The 24,031-nt window shown below is 47.1% G+C and overlaps 1 protein-coding gene across 7 annotated transcripts in view; it reads right to left on the bottom strand.

Annotated features, from left to right (window-relative positions):
• Positions 1 to 24,031, bottom strand: part of Nipped-A (Transcription-associated protein Nipped-A) — a 991,444-nt gene that overhangs the window by 721,769 nt on the left and 245,644 nt on the right. For all 7 annotated transcript variants that reach the window (XM_075869412.1, XM_075869408.1, XM_075869400.1 and 4 more), the window contains one exon: positions 17,380 to 17,433. In XM_075869412.1, coding sequence (XP_075725527.1) covers positions 17,380 to 17,433 — 54 coding nt within the window. The remainder of the gene's footprint in view (positions 1 to 17,379; positions 17,434 to 24,031) is intronic.

Raw genomic sequence — 24,031 nt, forward strand, 5'->3', positions numbered from 1 at the left:
TTCGCGCGCTGCGTCGGGAGCGGTGAGTACAGTCCGGGACTTCAAACGGTGAGCCACGCATTCTTTTCCGTCCGTCGAGTCCCGTCGCTCGGGGCTCGTCGGACTTCGCTGACGGCGCCTCGCGCCCGATGCGAACGCTCACCTTTTGTTGCCCCGCTGCGTACTCACGGCCGAAGGGCAGTACGGTGTCCTAGTGCGTGGCCTAGCTATGCCGACCCGTCTCCCTTCGAAGCCAACGCGAGCGCCTTTGCCCTCGCTCGAGCAACCGGGCCCCTTTGTCCCGGTGTCTCCGTGGATCACCTTTACCGCGGAGACGTGCTCGTGGCACCCCTGTGTAGTACTTTGTGCCCGTGGCGTGGATAAGCCTATTTGCTTTCCCGCCGCGCCTTTTTTGCAACGGGCTGTACTGCGTTTGGTGTTGCCACAATAAAGTGTTGCGACTTGAGCAGTATCGTGTTCCCGCCACGGCGACGGTTAACGCGTGCCCTGCGGCTCGCTAAGACCGGACCCACGCTGGTGGCCGTACTCCTTCGGGATACGTGTACACCACAAAGACAACCTTGCTCAGGGCTAGTACAGGTTTCCAAAGCGAAAATTTAAGGATATCCAAGGACTTTCCAGGACCTGTTGCAAGTTTTTCAAGGACTCAAAGCGGCATGCTACCGTAATTACTCGAATCTAACGCGCCCCTCTTTTCCGGTTAAGCGAGTTCATAAATCGCATGCGCGTTACAATCGAGTACGAACAAAAAAATTACGTTCACTCTATTGCCATCGGCAAATCCAAAATGGCCGCCCCCTACGTGCGTCGGCATGGCGCGTCGGCCATTTCTGCCTACGTGTTTCCCATGTGCGGCACTTCGTACGTGTGCTGAGGAGTTCGTCATCTAGTAGTGCATTAGAATCGATGGTGTGGAAGGGCCGACTCCCAAAACTCGAGTGCACCACGATGCCGCTTTTAAAAGAAAAGTCATCGCGTGTGCAGAAACGGACGGAAATCGGCCCGCATCGCGGTCGTTCGGAGTTCCCGTAACGTGCGTGTGGGACTGGCGGAAACAAAAGCAGAAGATTGTCGACAGCAGAGCTTCACGCAAAGGCTTGAGTGGACCACAGCAGGGTCGGTTTCCGCAAATTGAAGAGCTGCTCGGCGAGTATGTGCTTGAGCAGAGAGCAGCACAGCGGCCCGTGACGACAGAGCTGCTCCAAGTGCGGGCTATGCAATTAGCCTTAGAAAAAGGTCTAATGCGGAGCCAGTTTAAAGCGAGCAGGTGCTGGCTAACTAACTTTATGAAGAGGAAAGGCTTTTCCTTCCGAAGGGGAACATACATATGCGAAAAGTTTTGCGGAGGAGTACGATGAAAAGCTTCACAGTTTTCATAAGTTCGTCCTAAACTTGCGGCGCAATTACGGCTACCAGCTTGGGCAAATAGGCAATGCCAATCAGACGCCTCTTTACTTCGACATGCCTGGCACCACAACCGTCGAGAAGAAGGGGGCGAAGCAAGTTCGCGAGCTAACATCGGTCCACAGTACAACTACAGTGACGGCAATGCTCTGTTACACGTCAGATGGGCACAAGCTTTGCCCGTACATCATATTTAAATGGAAGATGCTCCCGAAAGGAGTCGTTTTTTCGAGTGGTGTGATCGTGCGGGCCAGCGAGAAAAATAAGTGCGCGTTGCAATCGATGTCTTACGTTTTTTGTTTTTTTTTTCGCGGTGGAAATCTGGTGCGCGTTACAATCGAGGGCGCGGTAGAATCGAGTAAATACGGTAAGTTGAAATTTTTCACTCTAAAATTTTCAGAAATGACCGATATTATTGCACTTAAAATAAATACAAGAATATCACAATTATAAAAAAAAGAGCGTAGTCTTAATAACTTCTTACATCCTCTCCCACTCTCCATAGGAAGAGGGCACGATGCCATGTCGGAACGTTACCCGCTGATAGGCTTCAACACGCATATATAGTCGGGCTTAAAGGGGTGGTGCCACAATATTTGTGACTTGCGCGCTCTTTGCTGGAATATTTAATTATAGCTCCAATAAGCACGATATGTTCATCAAGATTCATTTAGTCTCGCTATACAATTTGTCACCTTTTTGATACGTACAATTTTCAGTTTTTGGTTGTTGGGCAGGTATTTAGCAGTGTAGCTAACTTAGTTACACGATCACAAAGCTTTGCACGCGTCATGCTGAGTATTGTCAGCTCTCGCACGCATGTGCCACACAAGCACCTACAAAACAAACTCGCCGCTACCTGCAGCAGCTGCGATGCTTTGCCAGTATGTATGGGGCGGAAGTCCGGAGATCACTCACTTGACTACACATCTGGTGCGACATCACTAGAACTTTCATTGCCCTTCCTATAGAGCTACGTCACTGTTGGACGTGCTCGCAATGACCCTTGATTAGGAGAATGAGCCTTTAGGTACACTAGGGAAGTGACTTAAAATATATTCTTAAACCCACACGGTGCTTGCTTCTATGTGCTTCTTAAAAACGGGATGCGGCCCTTACACGGGTGCGGCCCTTACACGCGTGTATACGGTATGCGAGTATGCACTGCATATAGAGGGCGCATTCACTGCACCCGCATGGTGCGGTGAATGGTGCATGGTGCAGTGAAGAAATTCTGGCGTCAGCGTAGTTGGTTGCGAGTGAAAAATTATCACCTTGGACGTGACCCAAAAATTTAGAAATATTGGAATTAAAAGTTAACTGTGGGTCCATCAAAAACCATTACTGTTCAGCAAGCATGGGCGCTGCCATTCCTCGATAGCGATGGCAATGAGACTGCCCTGCTTTTGCCAGTGACAAAAGCAGGGCAGTTTCATTGCCATCGTTATCGAGCAAATGGCGACACCTATGCTTGCTGAACGATGGTTTTTGGTGGTGCCAATGTGTGTTTTAGACTTTGTTGACGTATTTTGAGGTTCTAAAAATGCATCAAAATATTAAAGATTGGGCTTAATGCATAGCAATAAATATCTGAGCCTGAAATCGCATCGTGAAATTTCGTTGAAGCGGTACTAAAGAAGAAAAAGTGTTCGTTGTGGTAACAACACTTTTGGACTGCTGACTTTTGGACTCTTTTGGACTGCTGACGGGGGACCTTCAATTTTTCGTCGAAGCGAGAATTTTGTTGAAGCGGCGTTCATTGTAGTGGGGTTTGACTGTATCATAATGGCCGGTCACCCACTCTAAGAAGCACACATGTTACTGTACCTATTCCCTTAAGGGAGGACGCGGGGATCAGATCGCAAAAATTGCGCAAAAAATTGATTTTTGAAAAACCACTCACTTCGGCATCTGCAGTACCTATTTTATGTCGTACCAAACCAATATGGCTGAAAACCAACCCCAAATGCCCGGGAAAAAAAAATGCGTTTTGTCAGCATGATCGGCCAGAAAGAAGCTCAAAATCGCACAAAAACACTGATGTTTACAAAGCAAGTATTCATCTCTAGCGCCACCAATCGCCGCCATCTTAGTATATTTTGAAACGTCGAAGCCTTCCCTCTTTCACGCATTCCAAATGTCACGAGCAAAGAAGAAACGTGCAAAAAGCAAAAAAAAGCACATGTCACAAGGGCAATTCGAGGGCAGTGTTATGAAACGGGGCCTCCGATTGGCTGGCACGCTGCAAGGAGGCTCCCCATTGAGTGCTGTCACGACAATAGAGGAGCCGCCGCGGTCGTCTGCATCGAAAACCACGTTTGGTGCACGTTTTTTGACACTTGTTGCATGTACGCCGTTATGAAATCACGCTTATTTAAAAAGAGGTTTTCGACAACTCACGCGTTTGGAAAACGAAAGCGGAAGCCTCCTACGGCAAAAAAAAGGCGGCGGTTAGCGGGAGCAGCGGAATATCCAACGAATGTTCTGGAATCAACGGGACACGTGAATGACATGCCAAGTTGCCTTGCATCCCGTCACCGCCAAGAACCCAACGGTGAACCAAACAGTCGCACTGTGACAACATTGATAACACGTCGCCTGGTGATCGTCACAGAACGCGGTCAACGAAGGACGCATCCAATGCTTCCCTGAGTACAGCGACCCTCGAATCTCGACGCGCAGGCGCTCGCTCGCGTAACCGAAATGAAATCGTCGACTACCGTTGGGATGAATGGTCGCCATCAAAGACTGCGAAAGCGCGGCTGTTATCAATGAGCGATCTTTGTCGACAAGCTTCGACGTGAACGACGATTCACCCTGTGCGATCGCTTCAAGTTGCTCAACGCCGTCAACGGCGCGCAGAGATAAAATCACGGACAGCCGTTGGGATCAAAGGTCGCCGTCGCTGGCAAAGCCTGCGGAGACACACCTCTTATCAGGTAGCTTTCCCCGCGGTTCGACGAGCTTCGACGGGAACTTTGATTCACCGTGTGCCAGTGGTTCAAAAAGTTACGCAACATCGTCAACTGATCATCGCACCATTCAGGCGCACTTGGAGACTCACTAAGTATCAATGGGAGCGGTGGAGGCGCAAGCATCGAGCGTTCGCGACTCTCGTCACGCACTGTCCGCCACTCCGTGGAAGCTGTCTCTGGTGGGACAGCAAGATGAAAAAGAAATTTCCGGGACACCTTAAGATGAATTTATACTTATGCAAACTGCTGCTATCAACACAAAGCTGGCTAACACTCTGTGCCCGAAATGCCGAAAGCATTCTCTGGGCAAGAATTTTAAAGCAAGACTGGGTCTGGCAGTGAAAATGGCACTGTCATGCAGTACTTGTGGCAGCATATCCTCCCATTGGTCTTCTCAAAGGATGGATGACTCCAGAGCATTTGATGTGAACATTCGCTCAATGCAAGCAATACAAACCATATTGGCAAGGAACAGACTGCTCTGAATGACTTGTACACCACCATGAACGTTTCTCACCGTGGCTTGCAACATAAAACCTTCCAAGGTCATTTGAAAAGGTTATTCAAGTCTGCAGCTGAGGTGGCTTCAGACAACGTATTTGGAGATGCTGTTCCTGCTGTCAAAAGAGTGTACACAGAGATGGACGTTGGTTTTTCTAAAAATGTCACTGTTGTTTACGACGGCACCTGGATGACACGTGGTCATCAATCACATATAGGACTTGGCTGCATAACCGAGTTCCATATAGGGCTCGTGCTTGACAGAGTTGTTTTATCTAACTTCTGCCTCGGATGCGATCTCGGACCAGCAGAGGATGACTCTGTATCCGCAGTGGGGGCATCACCATCAGTGCCAAAAAAACACAGACATTGGATCTGATCGGATGGAGATGGAGGCCGCGCTGCAGCTATTTGGCCGCTCATTTGCCAAGAATGGTCTAAGGTACTACAGTGTGATGTGTGATAAAGACAGCAGAGTTTTTCAGGCATTCAGTGAGGGGCAGCCCTATGGATTTATACAAATAACTAAGGAGGACTGTATAAATCATGTGAAGAAGAAAATGGGCACAGCCCTCCGCGCTATTGTCAGCAAGGCAAGAAAAGGGGAACTACTAGGTGAAAAAGGAGGCCTCACACAAGACCTCATCAAGAGGATGACGATAGTTATAGCGCGAGAACAAAACGACGACACAGAGACAAGAAGGACACGAAAGACACGAGCGCTAACTTCCAACTGAGTTTATTGCGCAGAGCACGAAAATATATAGAGGAGACAGTGACCATGGCACAAGAGCAGAACATGAGTAAGAAAACCAAAAACAAACAACACAAATACAAAGGCACTGAAAAACAGCAAAGAAAAACCTAGAAGAAACCGAACCAGAAAGGTAAAGCTACCTGCCCGCACCGAATCCTTCGAGGAACCTGCGTTCCTTCTCGGACTAAGCCACGAAGGGCTTGCTAATCCAAGGCACCTGTTCGCGTTACCTGCCCGCACCGAATCCTTCGAGGAACCTGCGCTCCTTCTCGGACAAAGCCACGGAGGGCTTGCTAACACAAGGCACCTGTTCGCGTGCCATCTGCGCAGCCTCGACCCACATGAAAGGGGGGTCCTATAGACGACTTCCCGGGAGCAGGTCGCATACCTGTTTCGATGTTGAACTCTGCAATCTGTTGATGATTTCGTTTTCAGGGGGTTGGTAGATTTGGTGAGGCTGATTAATTTGAACGGTGCTGAGAACAGGACACGAACTCCAACACGTTTTCTGATTTTTTTGAGCCTATGTGATATCTGGTTTATGTATGGAATCACGGCTATCCTTTCACGTTCTGTATCCGTGTTGATCAGATTCTGTCGCGTCCTCTGCTCCGCCTTAATAGTCCGCAGGATCGTCTCCGCAACAGACGCGATAAACGCCTCGGGGAAGCCTGAAGCCTTAAGGCGGGAAACTTGAGCTTTGAAGCTCGCAGAGATATTGTGGGTGCAAGACCTATTTAAAGCATTCTCAAGGTAGGTTCGTGCTATGCCTCGCTTAACTATCTTACTGTGAGCAGAAGGAAAGGGGAGTAGAGGTTTCTGCGCACGTGGTTCATAACACCAACAGATGTGCTGTGGGCTAAAAACCAGATTTAAATCCAAAAAGCGTAATTTGTCATTATCGGGCATTTCATGTGTCACCACAAGAGGCTGCAAACAATTTTCGAACACGCCTATAGTTTGAGTGGCCAACGAGTGAAACATAGAAGATTTACAATTTAGAATAACCAAGAAATCATCCACGTATCTAAAAATTTTGACGACATGCGAGCCTTCTAACTTTTCTTGCAGTTTTTTGCCCATTTTTGCCAATACATTTTTGCCCATTTTTGCCAATACCTCTACTCCCCTTTTCTTCTGCTCACAGTAAGATAGTTAAGCGAGGCATAGCACGAACCTGCCTTGAGAATGCTTTAAATAGGTCTTGCGCCCACAATATCTCTGCGAGCTTCAAAGCTCAAGTTTCCTGCCTTAAGGCTTCAGGCTTCCCCAAGGCGTTTATTGCGTCTGTTGCGGAGACGATCCTGCGGACTATTAAGGCGGAGCAGAGGACGCGACAGAATCTGATCAACACGGATACAGAACGTGAAAGAATAGCCGTGATTCCATACATACACCAGATATCACATAGGCTCAAAAAAATCGGAAAACGTGTTAGAATTTGTGTCCTGTTCTCAGCACCGTTCAAATTAATCAGCCTCACCAAATCTACCAACCCCCTGAAAACGAAATCATCAACAGATTGCGGAGTTCAACATCGAAACAGGTATGCGGCCTGCTCCCGGGAAGTCGTCTATAGGACCCCCTTTCATGTGGTTCTTGTTATGTCGGAACGAACGGAAGGTGTCTGAACGATCGGCTGAGCACGCGAACAATGTTAAAAACGGAAAAGATGGTTTTCTTCCCCAGCACTGCACTGAGTGCAAGTGTGTTCCCCTCTTCGAGGAAACAGCGACATTGTACAAACACAGAGATGTAAGCACCCGGGTCATTGTTGAGGCTGCGCAGATGGCACGCGAACAGGTGCCTTGTGTTAGCAAGCCCTCCGTGGTTTTGTCCGAGAAGGAGCGCAGGTTCCTCGAAGGATTCGGTGCGGGCAGGTAACGCGAACAGCTGCCTTGGATTAGCAAGCCCTCCGTGGCTTAGTCCGAGAAGGAACGCAGGTTCCTCAAAGGATTCGGTGCGGGCAGGTAGCTTTACCTTTCTGGTTCGGTTTCTTCTAGGTTTTTCTTTGCTGTTTTTCAGTGCCTTTGTATTTGTGTTGTTTGTTTTTGGTTTTCTTACTCATGTTCTGCTCTTGTGCCATGGTCACTGTCTCCTCTATATATTTTCGTGCTCTGCGCAATAAACTCAGTTGGAAGTTAGCGCTCGTGTCTTTCGTGTCCTTCTTGTCTCTGTGTCGTCGTTTTGTTCTCGCGCTGTAACTATCGTCATGCCATACCAACTAGCCCAAGCTGCCACACTTCTAAGTTACTCATCAAGAGGCTTACCAATTATTATGGAATAGCCCTCCGCAACAACAGCAACGATGTGGCGGCAATGCACAATGCCGTGATGGTGACGTACCACCACGTCACGTCCACAGATGAGAGTCCTCACCATGAGCTATGCCCCTCTGGACCTACGAGCTGGTGTACACACCGAGTTGCAGAGGCACAAGGAAATGCACAACCAGCCCACAAGTACAAGCTTTCCAGCAGAGTTGCCACTGTATGAACGCCTTGCAGACACACAGCTGCTTGAGCGGTGTAAAGGAGGGAAGACACAGAATGCAGCTGAGAGCTTGCATTCTGTGATTTGGTCTCTCCTATCCAAGGACCAACATGCCTCCCTTTTTGCTGTAGAGACGGCGGTAAACGAGGCAGTAATGAAATATAATTCAGGATGAGCGCATATGTACTCGAAAACGTGTGTTACATAGAGTGTGCATCCCGATTCCATGGCCCTCCAGAGGGCTCAAGAAAAGGACTGGTCTCAAAAAAGCACGTAAAAGTGAAGAAACCAAGATACAGAGGTCCAAGAAGATGCCTCTTCACAGTGATACCAAGGACTATAGTTCTGGGGCATTTTAATAAAGGTGCAACATTTGCAAAACTTTAAAAGCCATTTTCTGTGACTTTTTTTTTTTTTTTTGTCACCCACATTGCTCGTGGAAAGCATTGCACGACTATGGCCGGACCGATTTTCATTCTGTTTATTTTATTGTAACTTATAGACTGCCATAATTGAAGGCAGTCTTCAAATATTCGTTTAGGCTTCCGTTTTTTCTTTTAGTTTCACAATTACTGAAAGGCAGGACTTCATGAAGCATATGCATATGCAAATAATGTTCAGCAGAATATTGCTAGGGCATTTTAAAAAAATCTGGCACTGTCTTCGGCTATAAGCAATATGTACACATACATTAAAAGTTATTCCAGCACTTGAACAAGTTTCCTCGCTGTGCCAGACTCCCAACAAGCGACAAACGTAAGAATTTTTTATATAATGAGAACTAGTAAAGATGTATTTATAAAAATTTGCATTCATCTCTTTATTGTGACTTTTAGTGTGTATACCAAATTTCATGAACCTAGGCCAAGAAACAAAGAAGTTACAAACGATCTCCACATGCCCCCTTAAGGCCACATATTGAGTGCATAGGAAGTTTGAAGATATTTCATGCACTAAAAGATAAAAGTATGCACTTAGTACAGAATATTGCTATCGCACTCAACTTTTAAGGGCAAATCTTAAAAGGAGACCCGAGTGTAAGAGTCGTTGTTTTCCAGAAAATTCTCGCTTTTTTTTTTTCCCCGGTTGTATTGGCATCCTTGGACTATAATCTTTTACTTCTGAAAATATCAAGCTAAAACTCGCACGAGAAATCATCTAAAATTGCTTCTATGTAGGGAGCGATGACGTGAGAAATGCGCGAACGTCGCCAAAAACGGCATAGTTCACATTGTCCTGTCGCAAAAAGGACACGTTGGCCGCAATTTGCAATTGTACACGCATGCTGCGAAGGCCTTCCCTTTCACAATCCACTAGTCTTGAATCTTCACGAAGAATGAACCAAAAACAAGAAAAACAATGGACACGTTACGCGTTTTGAATATCGTGGCAAGCAGCGCGAGGCCGCCACTGGTCGGCGGTACGCTCCGCCTCCTCCTCCTATCCTTCCGGCAAAAGAGCGATGCCTCGGGCGTCGCAATCGAGCTGTTCGGTGTTTCTCTGCAGTTTTGCATCATGGCAAGCCCCGAGAACAGCAGTCTAGATAATCGAAAGTTCAGAACTCGCCCTAAGTATCGAGGGAAACGGCGTCGGACGCTTCCCGAAGCGACAGCGAACACCGATGTCTACCTACGCCCCGACTTCGAATAGGCCTAACTGACACCGAACTTCGCGATGACAGTGGTTGTGAAATAGCCGCTGCCGTGAAATTCGTCAGTGCATCCCAAATGAAGAGCGGATTGTTCGAGAGTGAACGTAGACCAGTAGGTGCAACTACTGCCAACACGATGCTTTGCGAAATCAATGCGCTGACTGCCCTTGTGGCGGGTGCGCAATTCCCAACTTGCCGCGAACGGGAACTCTGCGTCCGAGGTAGCTGGAAAGCGCAAAGGGCTTTCGGCATTCCTCAAACCTGAATCTACACTTTCATTCACGCACGCGTCGAGGCGTACTAATTCACGCACGCGTCGAGGCGTACTACTTCGGCCAGAGACCAAGGAACAAGCGCTCGTTTCGACAGCAGCAGCCCACGTGATAGCTTTGCTGTAAACGTTGAAGGCAGTTCTGGCAGCACGAGCTATAGGCGCAGGCCATGACAAACTTTCATAATGCTGTGTGATTCTCGGTCTTCGAGCATTCAGTGCGAGATACTTTTTATAGTGCCCCAATTCGATGCAAAAAAATGGTTTTCTAATAAATGCCAAATTTTCAAACTTTTTTTTTTTTTTCATTTTTCTTGTTTTGACAATTTCACATTCTCCAGGCAGCGGTTTATACACTTACACTTATTGTATAATAACGTAACTTGGCACGCATATTCTTCAATACATGCAGAATGCAAATATCTACTTGAAATCACAATGTCTACCAGAATTAGTTGTGAAAATATTAGGCGATTGTTTCAAGGGAGATTGAAAATAATTAGTCATTCAATACAATTTTTTTTTCCTTTGTTCTAATATTTCTGCGACATGTCTCGATAGATATTTGCACTTTACAATCTACCAAGAGTCAAATAAGATCAGAGACAATGCTTTTACTGAAAGTTAAGTACATGAAAAAGTACCCGCAAAACACCCAACTTTTTGCCATGTGCATGGCGTAACCCAATAACTGGAGCAGCTACACAAAAAATGATCGCATATTTGAAATCTCCATAAAAAGCTATATTAATAACAAAATTTGCAAGTGTCTATGACTAGAAATTTAAAAAAAGTTTTTTCGAGGAGCGCCTCCCCTTAAGAGTTGAACGCGGTAGTGAAATCCGCCCCTAGTGCGCCTTTCAACCGCTAAGTGCATACTTAATATGTTTTGTCACATACACACACACACATGCACACACACACGCACGCACACAGTACATCGTACCAGCACGCACACATACAGGTTTCTGATCAAAAGCAAGAGTCGCATGGCATCTAAGATACACGCCGTGCGCTCGCAATCTCGGAGGCCACAGAGAGTCTCACATCATGAACTCCCGTTACCCCTCTTCCGCGGAGCCATTGTATTTCTCAAGTGTATTCTTGTGTTGTTCTTGTGTTTTTTTTCTTCAGCAGCAGTTGCAGAGCGAGGCTGAGGCTAGCTGTTGCCCATTGCATGACGCCTTTACATGCATGGGCGACGACCGGCTGCCCTTGCATACCGGTATATAGGGTGAATTAAGGAGAGGAGGATGTAGGGATCTGAGGCGCGCCCGCGACCATTTTGCGGGCATTCCGCCACACGGCAACACCCTTTTGCTCTTCTGCTCTGTTACCACCACGTGGCGATAGATGGCGCCACGTGCGGGCACGGCACGCGGTACGCGTGCGCCGAGGGAGCGCTCTCTTTCTCCGTGGTCGGCACCGGGTAAGCACGTGTTTTCCTTCGTCCGCGTCCCCTTTGGGAATCGCGGACTGTAGCCTGCCCGGGGTGGCCTTGGGCACCCCGGCAGGCGTGTTTACTTGAGTGCTAGCTTCGGTAGCGTACGCTAAGCCCACAGCGGTGCCTAGTGCTTGAAGTGGTCGTACCACAACGAGCCGCACTTGCCGTAGGCCTACGCGTACGAGGTTTGCCCTAACACTCACGACCAGGCCCAGTGGCCATCGTGAGCGTGCGCAACATAGCCGCGAGGGACCTTTTCCCGACCGGCGTGTCAAAGCTCGCCATTGCCAGCTGCGACGTGCTCGCGGTTTTCCCCTTATTGTGAACGTCCGCGTGCGGGTGCCTTTGCTACCCGCGTCCCGGGAGCGGACGTTGTACTGTTGTTCGGGGTGCCGTCAGAGGCAATAAAGTGTTGTGTACTTTTGCATTAGAACACTGTCTATTTGCTGCGCCGCGCTAGACGCCTTATTAGTTGAGCGCGCGCGGAACGGTGCGCTACTGCGAGTAAACGGAGTAGCGGCCCTGTGGCTCGCTAAGCGTTAACCCGCGGTGATCGTCCGCTACCACAACCTGTAGAAAAAAAACGCGTTGAAGGAGCCCTGAAACACTTTTTCAAGTAACAATGAAATGGAATAACTAGAAGAGCTTATTGCCTCACGAATTCAAAGCCACAAAAATTTTGAGAATCCGTCCAGTGCGAGCGCAGCTAGAAAGGTTTGTCACATGCTGCAATTGCACTATCTCTTCTCTCGTTCCGATGAAAGCGCTGGAAGATAAGCAGAGAGGGGTGGCAAGGGCAAAGAAACTACCACGCCTCGTGACCTTGGGCACTTTTTTTTTCTTCGAATGCGTCGCTTTTCCAGTGTGATCGCATATGCACGTGTAGACAAGTAGCGGCCTCCCGCGGCGATCTCTGTAACTTGCTTTTTCGCTCAAAGATGCACAGACGATTTTTCACTTACAACCAACGGGGCCGATGCCGACGGCGGGATTTCTGCGACACGAGCTTTCTAATGCTATTGCGTTAAAACGTGATCTCGTGTCGGAGCAGCAACAGGCGCGTCGCGAGGCTCTACGTAGCATGTGAAGCAAAACGGAACAGCAGCGCCATTAGTTCGCACGTCAGCTGCTTGTGCCGGCGCGCGCAAGAAATAAGCTAGTCTTTTTTGCCAGTGACGGTTGCCGCAAATGTTTGTCTCCAATGGTGGGTCTGCCGTGAACGGCACCGCGGGCAGTCTATGGTGGGCCCTCGTCGTGAGTGTTTTAGTGTGTTCATGTTGTTGAGTGTTGATTGATATTGTGTGAGGATGTCTTAGCATGTTTATCATGATTGATGTTATGATTATTCGGCTGATAATATCATCATTTTAAATTAGTTAAATAAATGTGTGTTGTTGTTGGGGTTTGTTGCGACCATGTCTACTGCGTCCGTTCACTCCAAGAGCGTGGCGTGGCTCTCTCCGCAGCGAGACCCCCCAATTTGAAGGTAATATATTCATTTAACCTTGAACTGGGGCTTCGCGGCAATGCGGCTCTACGCTGGATATAAGTTTTCATCGCTGTGCACCTTTTACTGCAGTAAAGTTGTCTTCACAAAAGGTGACATGCAAACTAATTTTTTTTTCTGCATTGATATGGTTCAAGAATCATGAGGATAACTTGACCACTCGGGCTAATTTCGCTAAGGAGATAAAGAAGTGCTTTGGCGACCAGCCTGTGAAAAAGAAGCGTGCAGAGTAGACGCTGAGTCAACGCGTTCAAGTCCCGGGAGAAATTTGCTCGACGTACAATGTGTGGGAATTGAGGCTAGCCCGCTGCCTTTGTGCGGGCTTTGCCGACTTTTCTGCCGTTCTCATGCCCCGACATGTCTGCCCTCCTTTGCTGTCTGCCGTGGTGGGAGAGCGGAGTGACGTTTAACTCCTTCACCCGGAAGCGGATGTTGACTGTGGCGCCGCGCGCGGAGTCTCCCGAGAGGTTTTCGCGCGTTGTATCGGGAGCGGACAGATACTCTCCGGGACTGCAAACGGTGAGCCACGCAATCTTTTCCGTCCATCGACTCCCGTCGCTCGGGTCTCGTCAGACTTCGCTGATGGCGCCTCGCGCCCGAGGCGAACGCTCACCTTTTGTTGCCCCACTGCGTACGCACGGCCGAAGGGCGGTACGGTGTCCTAGAGCGTGGCCTAGCTACGCCGACCCGTCTCCCTTCGAAGCCAATGCGAGCGCCTTTGCCCTCGCTCGAGCAACCGGGCCTTGGTCCCGGTGTCTCCGTGGATCACCTTTACCGCGGAGACGTGCTCGTGGCACCCTGTGTAGTACTTTGTGCCCGTGGCGTGAATAAGCCTATTTGCTTTCCCGCTGCGCCTTTTTGCAACGGGCTGTACTGCGTTTGGTGTTGCCACAATAAAGTGTTGCGACTTTGAGCAGTATCGTGTCCTCGTCACGGAGATGGTTAACGCGTGCCCTGCGGCTCGCTAAGACTGGACCCACGCTGGTAGCCGTACTCCTTTGGGATACGTGTACACCACAAATGAGGAAGTACTGAAGTTGTGCAAAAGTGTGGATTCGCCCATGACAGATGAGGATAAGGTCGGCCATCTCTTCTAAGGCATCTCTGAGGACATTTACAACTACCTCATAGGCAAAGATGACTTATAGTCCACAAATGACATCACCTGACAGTGCTGAACCTTTGAGGCACTTAAGCTCAGGGCATCTTGGCAAAGTTTGGTCGGCCTCCTAATGTCACCACTGTCGCGAGCATTGACGTGGGCCCTCTGTCTAGAAATCTTTTTTTTTTATTCAATTCAATCAATCAATTATAAATGAATTACACAGTACACACTGACATGTAAGGGACAGAGAAGACAAAAAGGCAAATTATTGCCTGAAAAGGTGTGATAACCCGTCCCAGTCAATAAGGCATACAAGGAGCAGTAATGAGCATGCGCTAAACACAAACAAACAAGTAGTGGTAGTTTCACACTTTTTATAAATGTTCATAAAACATCGTTAAGAAAATACTGATGCCTTAAGACCTATCTGTAAGACTTAATTTGTTGTAGTAATGTAGAGTAATATATACATTTATTTCAGACAATGAAACAATATTTATAGAGATGCTTCTATGGCTTAGCACCTTTACAGAAGGTTACATGCGGAATAACATTTACCTATTGGTCTATTGCAAATACTTCGAAATTTTCAATCATTTGAATTCTGATCGAAGCGAAGTCGAATACAGTCGACTCCCGGTAATTCGAAGTCGCTTAATTGGAAGTTTCGGTTAATTAGAAATGAGCAAGTGGTCCCAACAGTTTTGCATGCAATCGTATAGATAAAAAATGCTCGATAATTCGAAGTTAAAAACCCATAATATTGGTTAATTAGAAGTTTTTTCAATCGACAGTCTCGTCGCAACCGTAATTTTACAGTAAAATGGGGAACTTTTCATATGCCAAAACATCTGCCGGACCGCGCTGGTGTCTTCGCCATCACTACTGTCCGCACCGCCACAGATCTTGAAGCGGCAATCTTTTTAACGCTGGCGAATCGCATCGGCAGCATCGACTGACTCTTTAGTTGACTTTTGTCGAGACTCGAGTGTGTCACCGCGTCACCCGCGCGCTGGGTTGATTCCACACGTGTTTCCGCGCTTCTGATTTTGAGTGTTGTGGTGGTGACGTACGTTTGATAATGGCAACTCGTGGCCCTTACCGAACGCTAGACCTAGCGACGAAAGTCGAAGTCTTGAAGGAAGTTGACCAGGGAGGCACCGCCAAACAAGACATTGCAAGAAAGTACGGCATTAAGCCTAACACGCTGTCGACTTTCATAAAGATAAAGCACTCAATTTTGGATGCGTTTGAAAGTGAAAAATTCAAGACATCGCGGAAGCGGATGCGCACCGGCGCCTACCCCGAGTTGGAGGAAGCACTGCTGATTTGGATCAGAGAGGCACGAAGCAACAAACTTCCTCTCAGTGATGAAGTCGTCACGGCAAAAGCGTCATCGCTTGCTGAAATGTTGGGCATCAACGACTTCGCTGCTTCGGATGGGTGGCTTACGCGTTTCAAACATCGCCACGACTTGATTTTTAAAAGCGTGTGTGGGGAGAAAGCGTCAGTCGATGAGGAAACGTGCCTGACATGGAAAGCGGGCAAGCTTCGCGAGTACCTCGAAGAATACCAGCCGGCAGACATTTTTAATGCAGACGAGACTGCGCTTTTTTATGGGCTGCTACCAGACAAGACGCTGACATTTAAAGACGACGACTGTTCTGGAGGCAAAAGAAGCAAAGAGAGAGTGTCAGTGCTAGTCGCGGCGAACATGACTGGCACAGAACGGTGTCGCCTGCTTGTGATCGGGAAGGCTGCCAAGCCTAGGTGCTTTAAAGGCGTGAAGAGGCTTCCTGTGGATTATGCCTCGAACAGAAAGGCGTGGATGACATCCGATATATTTAAGGACTGGATCACCAAACTCGTCCGCAAGTTCGCTCAATCAAGCCGTAAGGTGTTGTTCCTTGTGGACCAATGTAGTGCCCACATGAACGTACCTGCCTTGAGTGCCATCCGTCTTGTGTACCTGCCTGCAAACACGACGTCAGTGTTGCAGCCCATGGACCAGGGCATAATAAAAAATGTGAAGGTATTGTATAGGCAGCATCTCGTCGAGCGCATGCTTTTGTGCATGGACAACTCGTCGCAATACGAGGTGAGTTTGCTTAGTGCCATCAGCATGCTAGCGCGAGCTTGGACCCGCGTGAAAGAAGAAACCATCGCCAATTATTTCCGGGCCTGTGGTTTCATGGAAAACTCGGGGGATGCTTCTCCTTGTGCGCCAGTGGAAGTGCAAACAAATGAGCTCGACGACGGTAGCTTTCACGCCGCTCTCGGTGACGTCCGTTTTGACGAGTATGTCGCTGTGGACAGCAACGTCGAAACATGCGGTCCACTAACGGACAGCGAAATCGTGCAGATGGTTCGGCCCCATGACTGCATTCCTGAAAATGACGATGATGACGACATCGGAAATGAGCCACCACTGGGGGCTGCCGATGTAGCTGCGGGTCTTGCTCTTGCGCAGCGGTTTTTTGTTGGAGAACACAACGCCGAAGAAGCACTTCGACACGTGTATTCCTTACAAAACTTGCTAGCCGCAGCCAGATTCGGCAAGCAGAAGAAGATGACAGACTATTTTTCCTCAAAACTGTCGCGCTTTTAAACTAATAAAAGTGCCGTTTTTAGTGCTTTTTGCTTAATTCGAAGTTCGTTTAATTCGAAGTTTTTTGCGGTTCCCGTGAACTTCGTATTAACGGGAGTCGACTGTACTGTATTATTCGTTCGAACATTCGAAATATTTGAATATTCTCACAAGCATAACTGATGCGCTGCCCGCACCACAGTCATGGAATACAGCTTTAGTGCCGCTTATAACATTACTACTGTCATTGATAGCTGACAGAAGACAATAGTACTGTTATGACTAACACTATATCTGAATTTGATGGCTGTGGTGAGGGTGGTGCACCATCATGGTCAAACACTGGCTCATTTGGTCGCATTTAAGCCTGTATGCTTGCAGACACACAAGCTTGAAGACACACAAGTGTCAAGAAGCTTTTTCCAGCCACTGGGAAATAATAAAGGTGCTTCTTCCCCCTTTTCGAACCCTCCATAATTCGAACTTTTTGGCGATTTCCATCGAGTTTGAATAAATGATTGGCGACTGTAACCAGACTGCACAGAGGTTATAACTTGTAATAAGCCCAAACTTCAGTTGATTTATGGTTACTCGGTCATTGTGTGCCATCTGCGCACTTTCACAATAGATGACATCTCCACACATTGCAAGCAGGTTGTCTAAGACCGAGACACGTAAACTTACCTCAATGGTGGTAGAGAAGACCTCCCTGAACGTAGATGGGCTCATCATGGTGAACTGTAAAGAGAATTCATTAAAGTTTCCATGTAATACGTGCTTCACAAATCGTTTTCTACCCTTATGAGGTGCTGAACTCATGAAATTAGCCCAATGCAAGAGACGAGTAATACATTACTAAGTGCTGCATATCATGCCCTGACGTGCAGCTGACAAAAAACTAGCAGCATGAGAAAAAAAAGTTTGTTCATTACGCGAGTAAATACAGCATTTTCTAACTGTGCTTGCTAGCTAATAGAGCTGGAAACGCATACCGCATTTCTCTCGACAAAAAAAGCAACGTACGGCGAACGGCGCTATTGGCTGTACGGTGTAAAGAAAAGAAAACATTCTTCTGATGGTGGGTTTGCACGTGCGAAACACTGTTTTAGACACTACGCAATGCATTCGCATTTCCTCACGATTCATTTCCCGGAGATAGGGGAATTTTTTTAGTACATCATCTCTATACAGATTATGCCGGGCCCAAGCCGCGTCGCCGCGAAAACGGGCGTGTCTAATCAAAGTTGCACTGTACTTATGCATTGTAGCAATTCCACGGCAACCAACATCAAACCTGTTACGAGGGACCAGATAAAGCATGCCTGAAATATGCTCGATGACTGTAACTCTGATAACTTAAACTTTCATAATTTTTACCTACCCATACCTGCTGCCATTGGTGTTATTAGCTGAACTAGCTGAATATTCACAATCTTGAGTAGGCAAAAGTCACAGATAATGTCGATTTCCGGCACTACCAAAACTGTAGATGCAAACAAGTTAATGTCGATTGAGAAAAAACAGGGGAGTAAAAAAATACCAGGGCAGCCTGAATTTTTATAGCATTCAAACAAACATGGACTGAGAAAGACTTAACACATGCAGGTGCTACTTGCTAGTATGTTCATTCCAAAACAAGAAAACACATACACAGTTGAACCCCTTTATAAAAAACATGCACAGGAGAGCAATTCGTGTCTATATATGAGGGGTATAAGCAGAGGGCCATGTATAGATTATCCGATGAAGCACTATATCAATGTAGGCACTCATTTGTCTTGCACTATATTAAATTGTCGCAACGTGCAAAGAACAGGACACAAGGCTTTCTTTCGACGTTAACAGCAAGGCTCTATTCAAACACAAAAACAAAGCACAAGAACAGACGCGCAAAGTCGTCTTCCTCGAAAAATGCCAGAGACTGCCGCTCGTGATGCTGGCTTCTTCCTCCTTCTGTGTTTACAACTAATAAATGTGACAATATATACTCATTTGTCTCTTGCATCAGTGTCTCTTGTAAAGGGGCTTGAATGTATAGGCAATATCCCTTTTCAACCATCACCATTATATGCACTGGGCAAATTCAGCTATCTTAGCGTAGATAGGCTAACTCTTTGAAGGGGCCCTGCAATACTATTTGAACAGCCCTATTTAGCACCAGAACATGTGTAGCGATGATTACTGAGATGAATGCAGCAAGAATAATGGGAATTGGTGCACAGGCAGTGAAGTTATGAGTCCTCAAAGTTCAAAACTCGAGCAGACAACGAGGAGAAGTGTTCTCTTTCGCATTACACTCGCCTGTTGACGTCAAAGACCGCTTCCAGTCACAGCATGCGTCTCATAAAGACATTCCGGAAATGTCACCTCATGGTGGCCTTCACACAATACCTTACTACCACTCTTTTTAACGGCATCTTTAGCATGGTAACTATGAACTGCGTGCGTCAAGTAGAACCTTAGAAGACGCTCCCACGGTCACACGGTGTAAAATACACACGTACACTTTGAGCAGGGTTACTTCTCAGCTTGCATGCAAGACTAGTTCTACGTCAACGCCGGCGCTTGCCGCTTGTCGCATTGTTGGCTCGCTAAAAACACGGCATGCCTTTCCATGTTTAGTTGCTTGCTGGCATACCATATCCTCGGTCGCAGGCTGTGTTGTGTTCGTTCTTCTCAAAATACATCATTTCGAAACAGGAATGATTGCTTTCTGAGAAAATATAAAAAGGTTTTTGGTGTTTTTACGATTCACTCGTATGGCCTAGCTACCACCATATGTATCTTGCACGCTATTTCTCGCGCCAAGTCAATCGAAAGCGAACGGTGTTTGTCGACACGTCACATCACATTACATCACTTCCCATAACAAAAATAGCCAATGTGTGTTGCCGCAGTCTGAAAGCAAGGTAGTTTGTCCCGTGAATTAAAATTATAACAGCGTCGATTTCAGCGTTGCCATTTGCGCAACGATATCGGTGCATTCCAGAGCACCTGAAGAACCAATGAAAAATACATGCTCAAATAGTGTCGCAGGGGCCCTTTAAAGAGGGAGGCTTGACTTGATAGCCAACTTTTTTATTTATGTATAAATCTGAACGAAATTTTCAGTCTGTATATTTAGATGTGCAGATTCTAAAAATGTAATTACTTTTTTTAAAGGTCCAGTAGTTTCCAAGATACTTTACAATCAAAGTAAAACCTCAGTCCTTTGTTTGCAGCCTAATTAGCATCCAAGCAAGAAGCACCAAAACACTGGCAACATTGAAAAAGCAATGTAGGATGTTTAAGGAGTGCAATATACTATAAATCAATTTGCTTGGCCAATTTCGACAAGAGTTAGAGAACATCAATGGTCACAAAAAAAAAGCCACCTTCACCTGTCATGCATGTGACCCAATTAAAAATATTTTTGATCTGTATATTGCCTTCAAAATAGGCTCATCGTATACTGCATGCATTTATCTTTCTAGCAAAAAAAATTATCCTGATAGCTCAAATGGAACAGAAGGTGTTTAGTTATTTTCCCTCCAACTTGGCAAATGTGCCAAAATTGCTATTTTGAGAAAACGAGAAAAAACAATTCAGAACAGATTTATTGAAAAAATACTAATAAAATCTTATGAAAATGCTCGAGGGGCACAATCAGGATGTATCCTATTCTTGTGCTACTTCTTGACAAGCTTTTTCAGACTCTGGGACACTTCTCTTTATTTATTTGAGGTTGCACTCTGACAACAGTCCTTTTATCTGGCCCTCAGGGATGTGCTGCTGAATATCGTGATGTCCAGCTGCTCTAGAATCGCAGCAAATACATCGACATTGCCCGTGTTGAAGCATAGCACAACACAGCTTCTGCAAAAGCAGCTTGCACAGCAAAAAGAGAAGTGTGCTACTCCTTTGATACCAAACTCCATATAACGAATTGGAGGCTTTCGTGTGAATTCTGAGTCACGCATTGCTGGCATCTTGCCTCGCTGCCGCACCACTTGACTCCGATAAGCGGTCAATTTTTCGCGCTGTTGCCGACCCCGACGAAAGAACCTCAAGCGTCATGATTGTCTCGCGGGCGCGCGTCGCGAACCTCACTGGCACCGATCAAATCAGCGTCTACCTGCACATGACCGGAGTTGACATCACACGCGCTGTCAGGGAGGCCAGTGTCTACGTGCACTTCACCATTGCCGGTAGCAATGTCGCGGTCATAATCTACAGAGCATCCGCTATCCAGGGAAGCCGTCTCGCACATTCCTTCATTGGTAACATTTTCAGTACACCGGCGGCCAGCGGCCACACCGCACACGCCCGGGGAATCATTTTTAGTTACGCCAGCGTTATCAATACAGCGTTATCAAACAACGTCGGCGCTTGATCCTGCGGCACAGTAGCAGCACCATTGGGCTTTGTGCTGTGAACGGCCATAATGATGCTGCGATCGAAACTTTTCCACTTTTCGCTGTGCATAGCGAGATGCATAAGCATGTTAGGGATACGACACCTTTGCAAGTACGCTACCCTTTCGAAATGGCGGCAGACACTGCCAGCGAGTTTTCCTGGCTAATCAGGAAGGACTATTTTGGAAGCAATCAATAGCTTGTGCTGCGCGTGATTGTGACTTTGCTTCTCTTGCTTCTGCGAGGGGCACATAGTTGTCTACTGGAAAAGAAAAAAAAGCTAGAAAGGCGACCTTTCTAAATAGACCAATAAGGCGCTGGCAGAGCACTTAGTTCGCGTGCTGTCGGCGGTTGAAGTAAGGCTAGTTTACACTTCAATTTAAAGGTCCGCTTGCGCGTAGTTGCCGTCTTTAAAGATTGGTTTTAACTTGAGAAATAAGCAGAATTTCGAAGACAAACATTGCTGATAGGTGCGGAAGGGCACAAAACAAAAGGTCACCCACTTTTGCCTGCCCTGCCCCTTGTTCTAATCAAGATAGCCCCCCTTCAGAAAAAAAAAAAAATCTGCCAACGCGCCTACTGTCTGTAACTTCAGCTCGCAGGGTTCCTTGCTTATTGATTACGTCTGTATAGAATGGGCTCATCGCCACTGTCACTTCCTTTTAATGTCTTTTTGATCTACAGGCAAAAACCTGGTAAGCTTCGAAAACTGATTCATCTTCAAAGAGGTGTCGTGAAATATCTCAGATTATGAATGAAGCAGCAAAAAAAAAGTCTGGACAAAGGTAATTTTACTAAAACATTAAATTGCCATTTAAATCACTGTGCGCAAGACCTCGCAGCATGCTCAAGGACGTAAAGTGATACGGCTGGCTAATGGCACTTTTTACATCACGATTTACCCCTTTGTACAAGCTCTGGCCATGAACCAATCCTTCATAATTTTCACTCATGTGTGGCTCGATAGCGATCCAATGTGCAACGTGTGACCACCGTAGAGATTTGGTGCAATAAATATTAGAAGCGTGCCGCAGAAAATGTAACAACTCTGAATGAGGCATGCGCGTACGTGATTCTCACGTTTGCCCGAAATCAGAAAGGTTGCCGCTGCATGTGGCTGTAAGAATGCTGTGTTGCTTCCCACAAAGCGGGGAATTCACTTGCGCTGTGTTTTGTTGGGTTGTGTGTGCTAAACATGAATGTAATTTGCGCATGCTTGTCACAAATGTCAACCGCGGCCTGTTTCTTATGCAAACCTACAATGAATGAAGTAGCGTGGTTGCACGCATTTCTTGCAGCAGAGATATGTTTCTTTATTGTTAATACCCATCTGATGTTTCCATTCTACACAGAATGAGTTGTCACCTTTTAAAAAAACGGCGCGCTTGGCCGCGCTCCATTCGTGACATCAAAAAGTGGGTGGTCCACATAGGTGTCTATAGCGGACAGGCATGGTGAGAAGTGTAACACTTTTCCAGGGCAGTTATTTAGCACTTCGTACAGTCAGGGAAGAAGCTGAAGCAATTTTTTGCTGATTTCGTTGAGTGAAATACAAGAATAAAGTAACGATAAGAAGAGAAAACGTAATGGCGGCTGCGGGCTGCACACAAGAGGGCGACGGAGCAATCCACAAGGATGCCTCAGCATGGTGGCGCCACGGTGTGTGCTTGCGCCAAAGTGGTTCGACTGCACAGCAGAGATCGAGTTCGCCGTTGAGAAGTTTTCCTGAATAAAGCTGGAACACTTCAGCGTGAAGTTCTTCAACATATGACGATCGGCGTGATCAGTATGGGAGAAAGCAGAAGAGTGTGCGTTTGCCCCTACAAGCTTCCTGCAGTTGAAGAAGGCCTTTTCAATTATGTGTAAACCACAAAGCCATCCAGTATCGCCGTGTCGCGAGACCCAGTTTCTCGCAGCATTGTTGAGAAGAGTTTCCAGAAAATGAGACAATCAAAGTGCTCGACAGAGCAATGTGCTTTAGGAGAGCAAGGGCGGTGACTCGGCCATGACGATGTTTCTCAATCGGACCTCTCAATCAGCGATTCCGACAAGACTGCGTGCGAACGATCGCATTAGGACCATTACACAGTATTTCGCCTGCGTTCGCGAAATCCCTATGTAGTTTGCACACCCCCTTCTCGGAGCCCTAAAACATCAAAAAAAAAGTAAGGAAGTAAGGTAGTATTTTAAGGGTGCGATCCCAATCGCTGGCATGTGTTCTATCTTGACAAGCATCAGCGCACAGCTCGTATATACATGCTGCACTCTCAAAGCAAACAGATTGCTCAAAAAGAGCATTTCTCCCAGGAGCAGCTGTATTCTCGTCCACCAGTGTTATGTAGACTTAGTCGACGTCCGATTTCACCCATGTGCCTGATTTCCTGAACTCAACTGTGGCACCGTCAACTTCTTCTCAATGTATTGAAAAGTCCAAAATTCCGGACGTTTATAGCTTTTGCCATCCGATTTTCCTCACTTTTTACCGCTAACCGTGGACTCGAAGTCGGCCTCAACGCCGCCATTCAGATAGTTTTCGTACCATTGAACCCACCGTGCTGCGGCTGCCGTAGCCTCAAAACCTCAAATGCCGCAATCCCGCGTAAGCCAATCTGTTGCCAGTGATAGCTTAGTCAAACCTGTGGCCACAGCCGCATGGTGCTGTGCAGCCTGTGCTCCGACAGTGAGAAAAACTATGCTGTTGATCTATGGCCTGCCGTCGGCATGCTTGCAGGCTCGTGGAAGGTGACAGACCCTTTGGAACTGTTTTCGCCCCGCGAGCTTCATATTGGAAGCCAAAACAGCCGTGTCGCCCGGAATAGACGGCATGTGCGACAAGCTTCCACCTGCGGACGTTGCCTTCGAGGATCTGCACGCTGTCTCTGTTTCGATTCCAGCCGGGATAACCTTTGAGGGCTTTGCCAATGCTGACAAACACCTCAAGC

Source organism: Rhipicephalus microplus, chromosome 1 (genome assembly GCF_043290135.1).
Source record: "Rhipicephalus microplus isolate Deutch F79 chromosome 1, USDA_Rmic, whole genome shotgun sequence".
NCBI classification, from domain to species: Eukaryota; Metazoa; Arthropoda; class Arachnida; order Ixodida; family Ixodidae; genus Rhipicephalus; species Rhipicephalus microplus.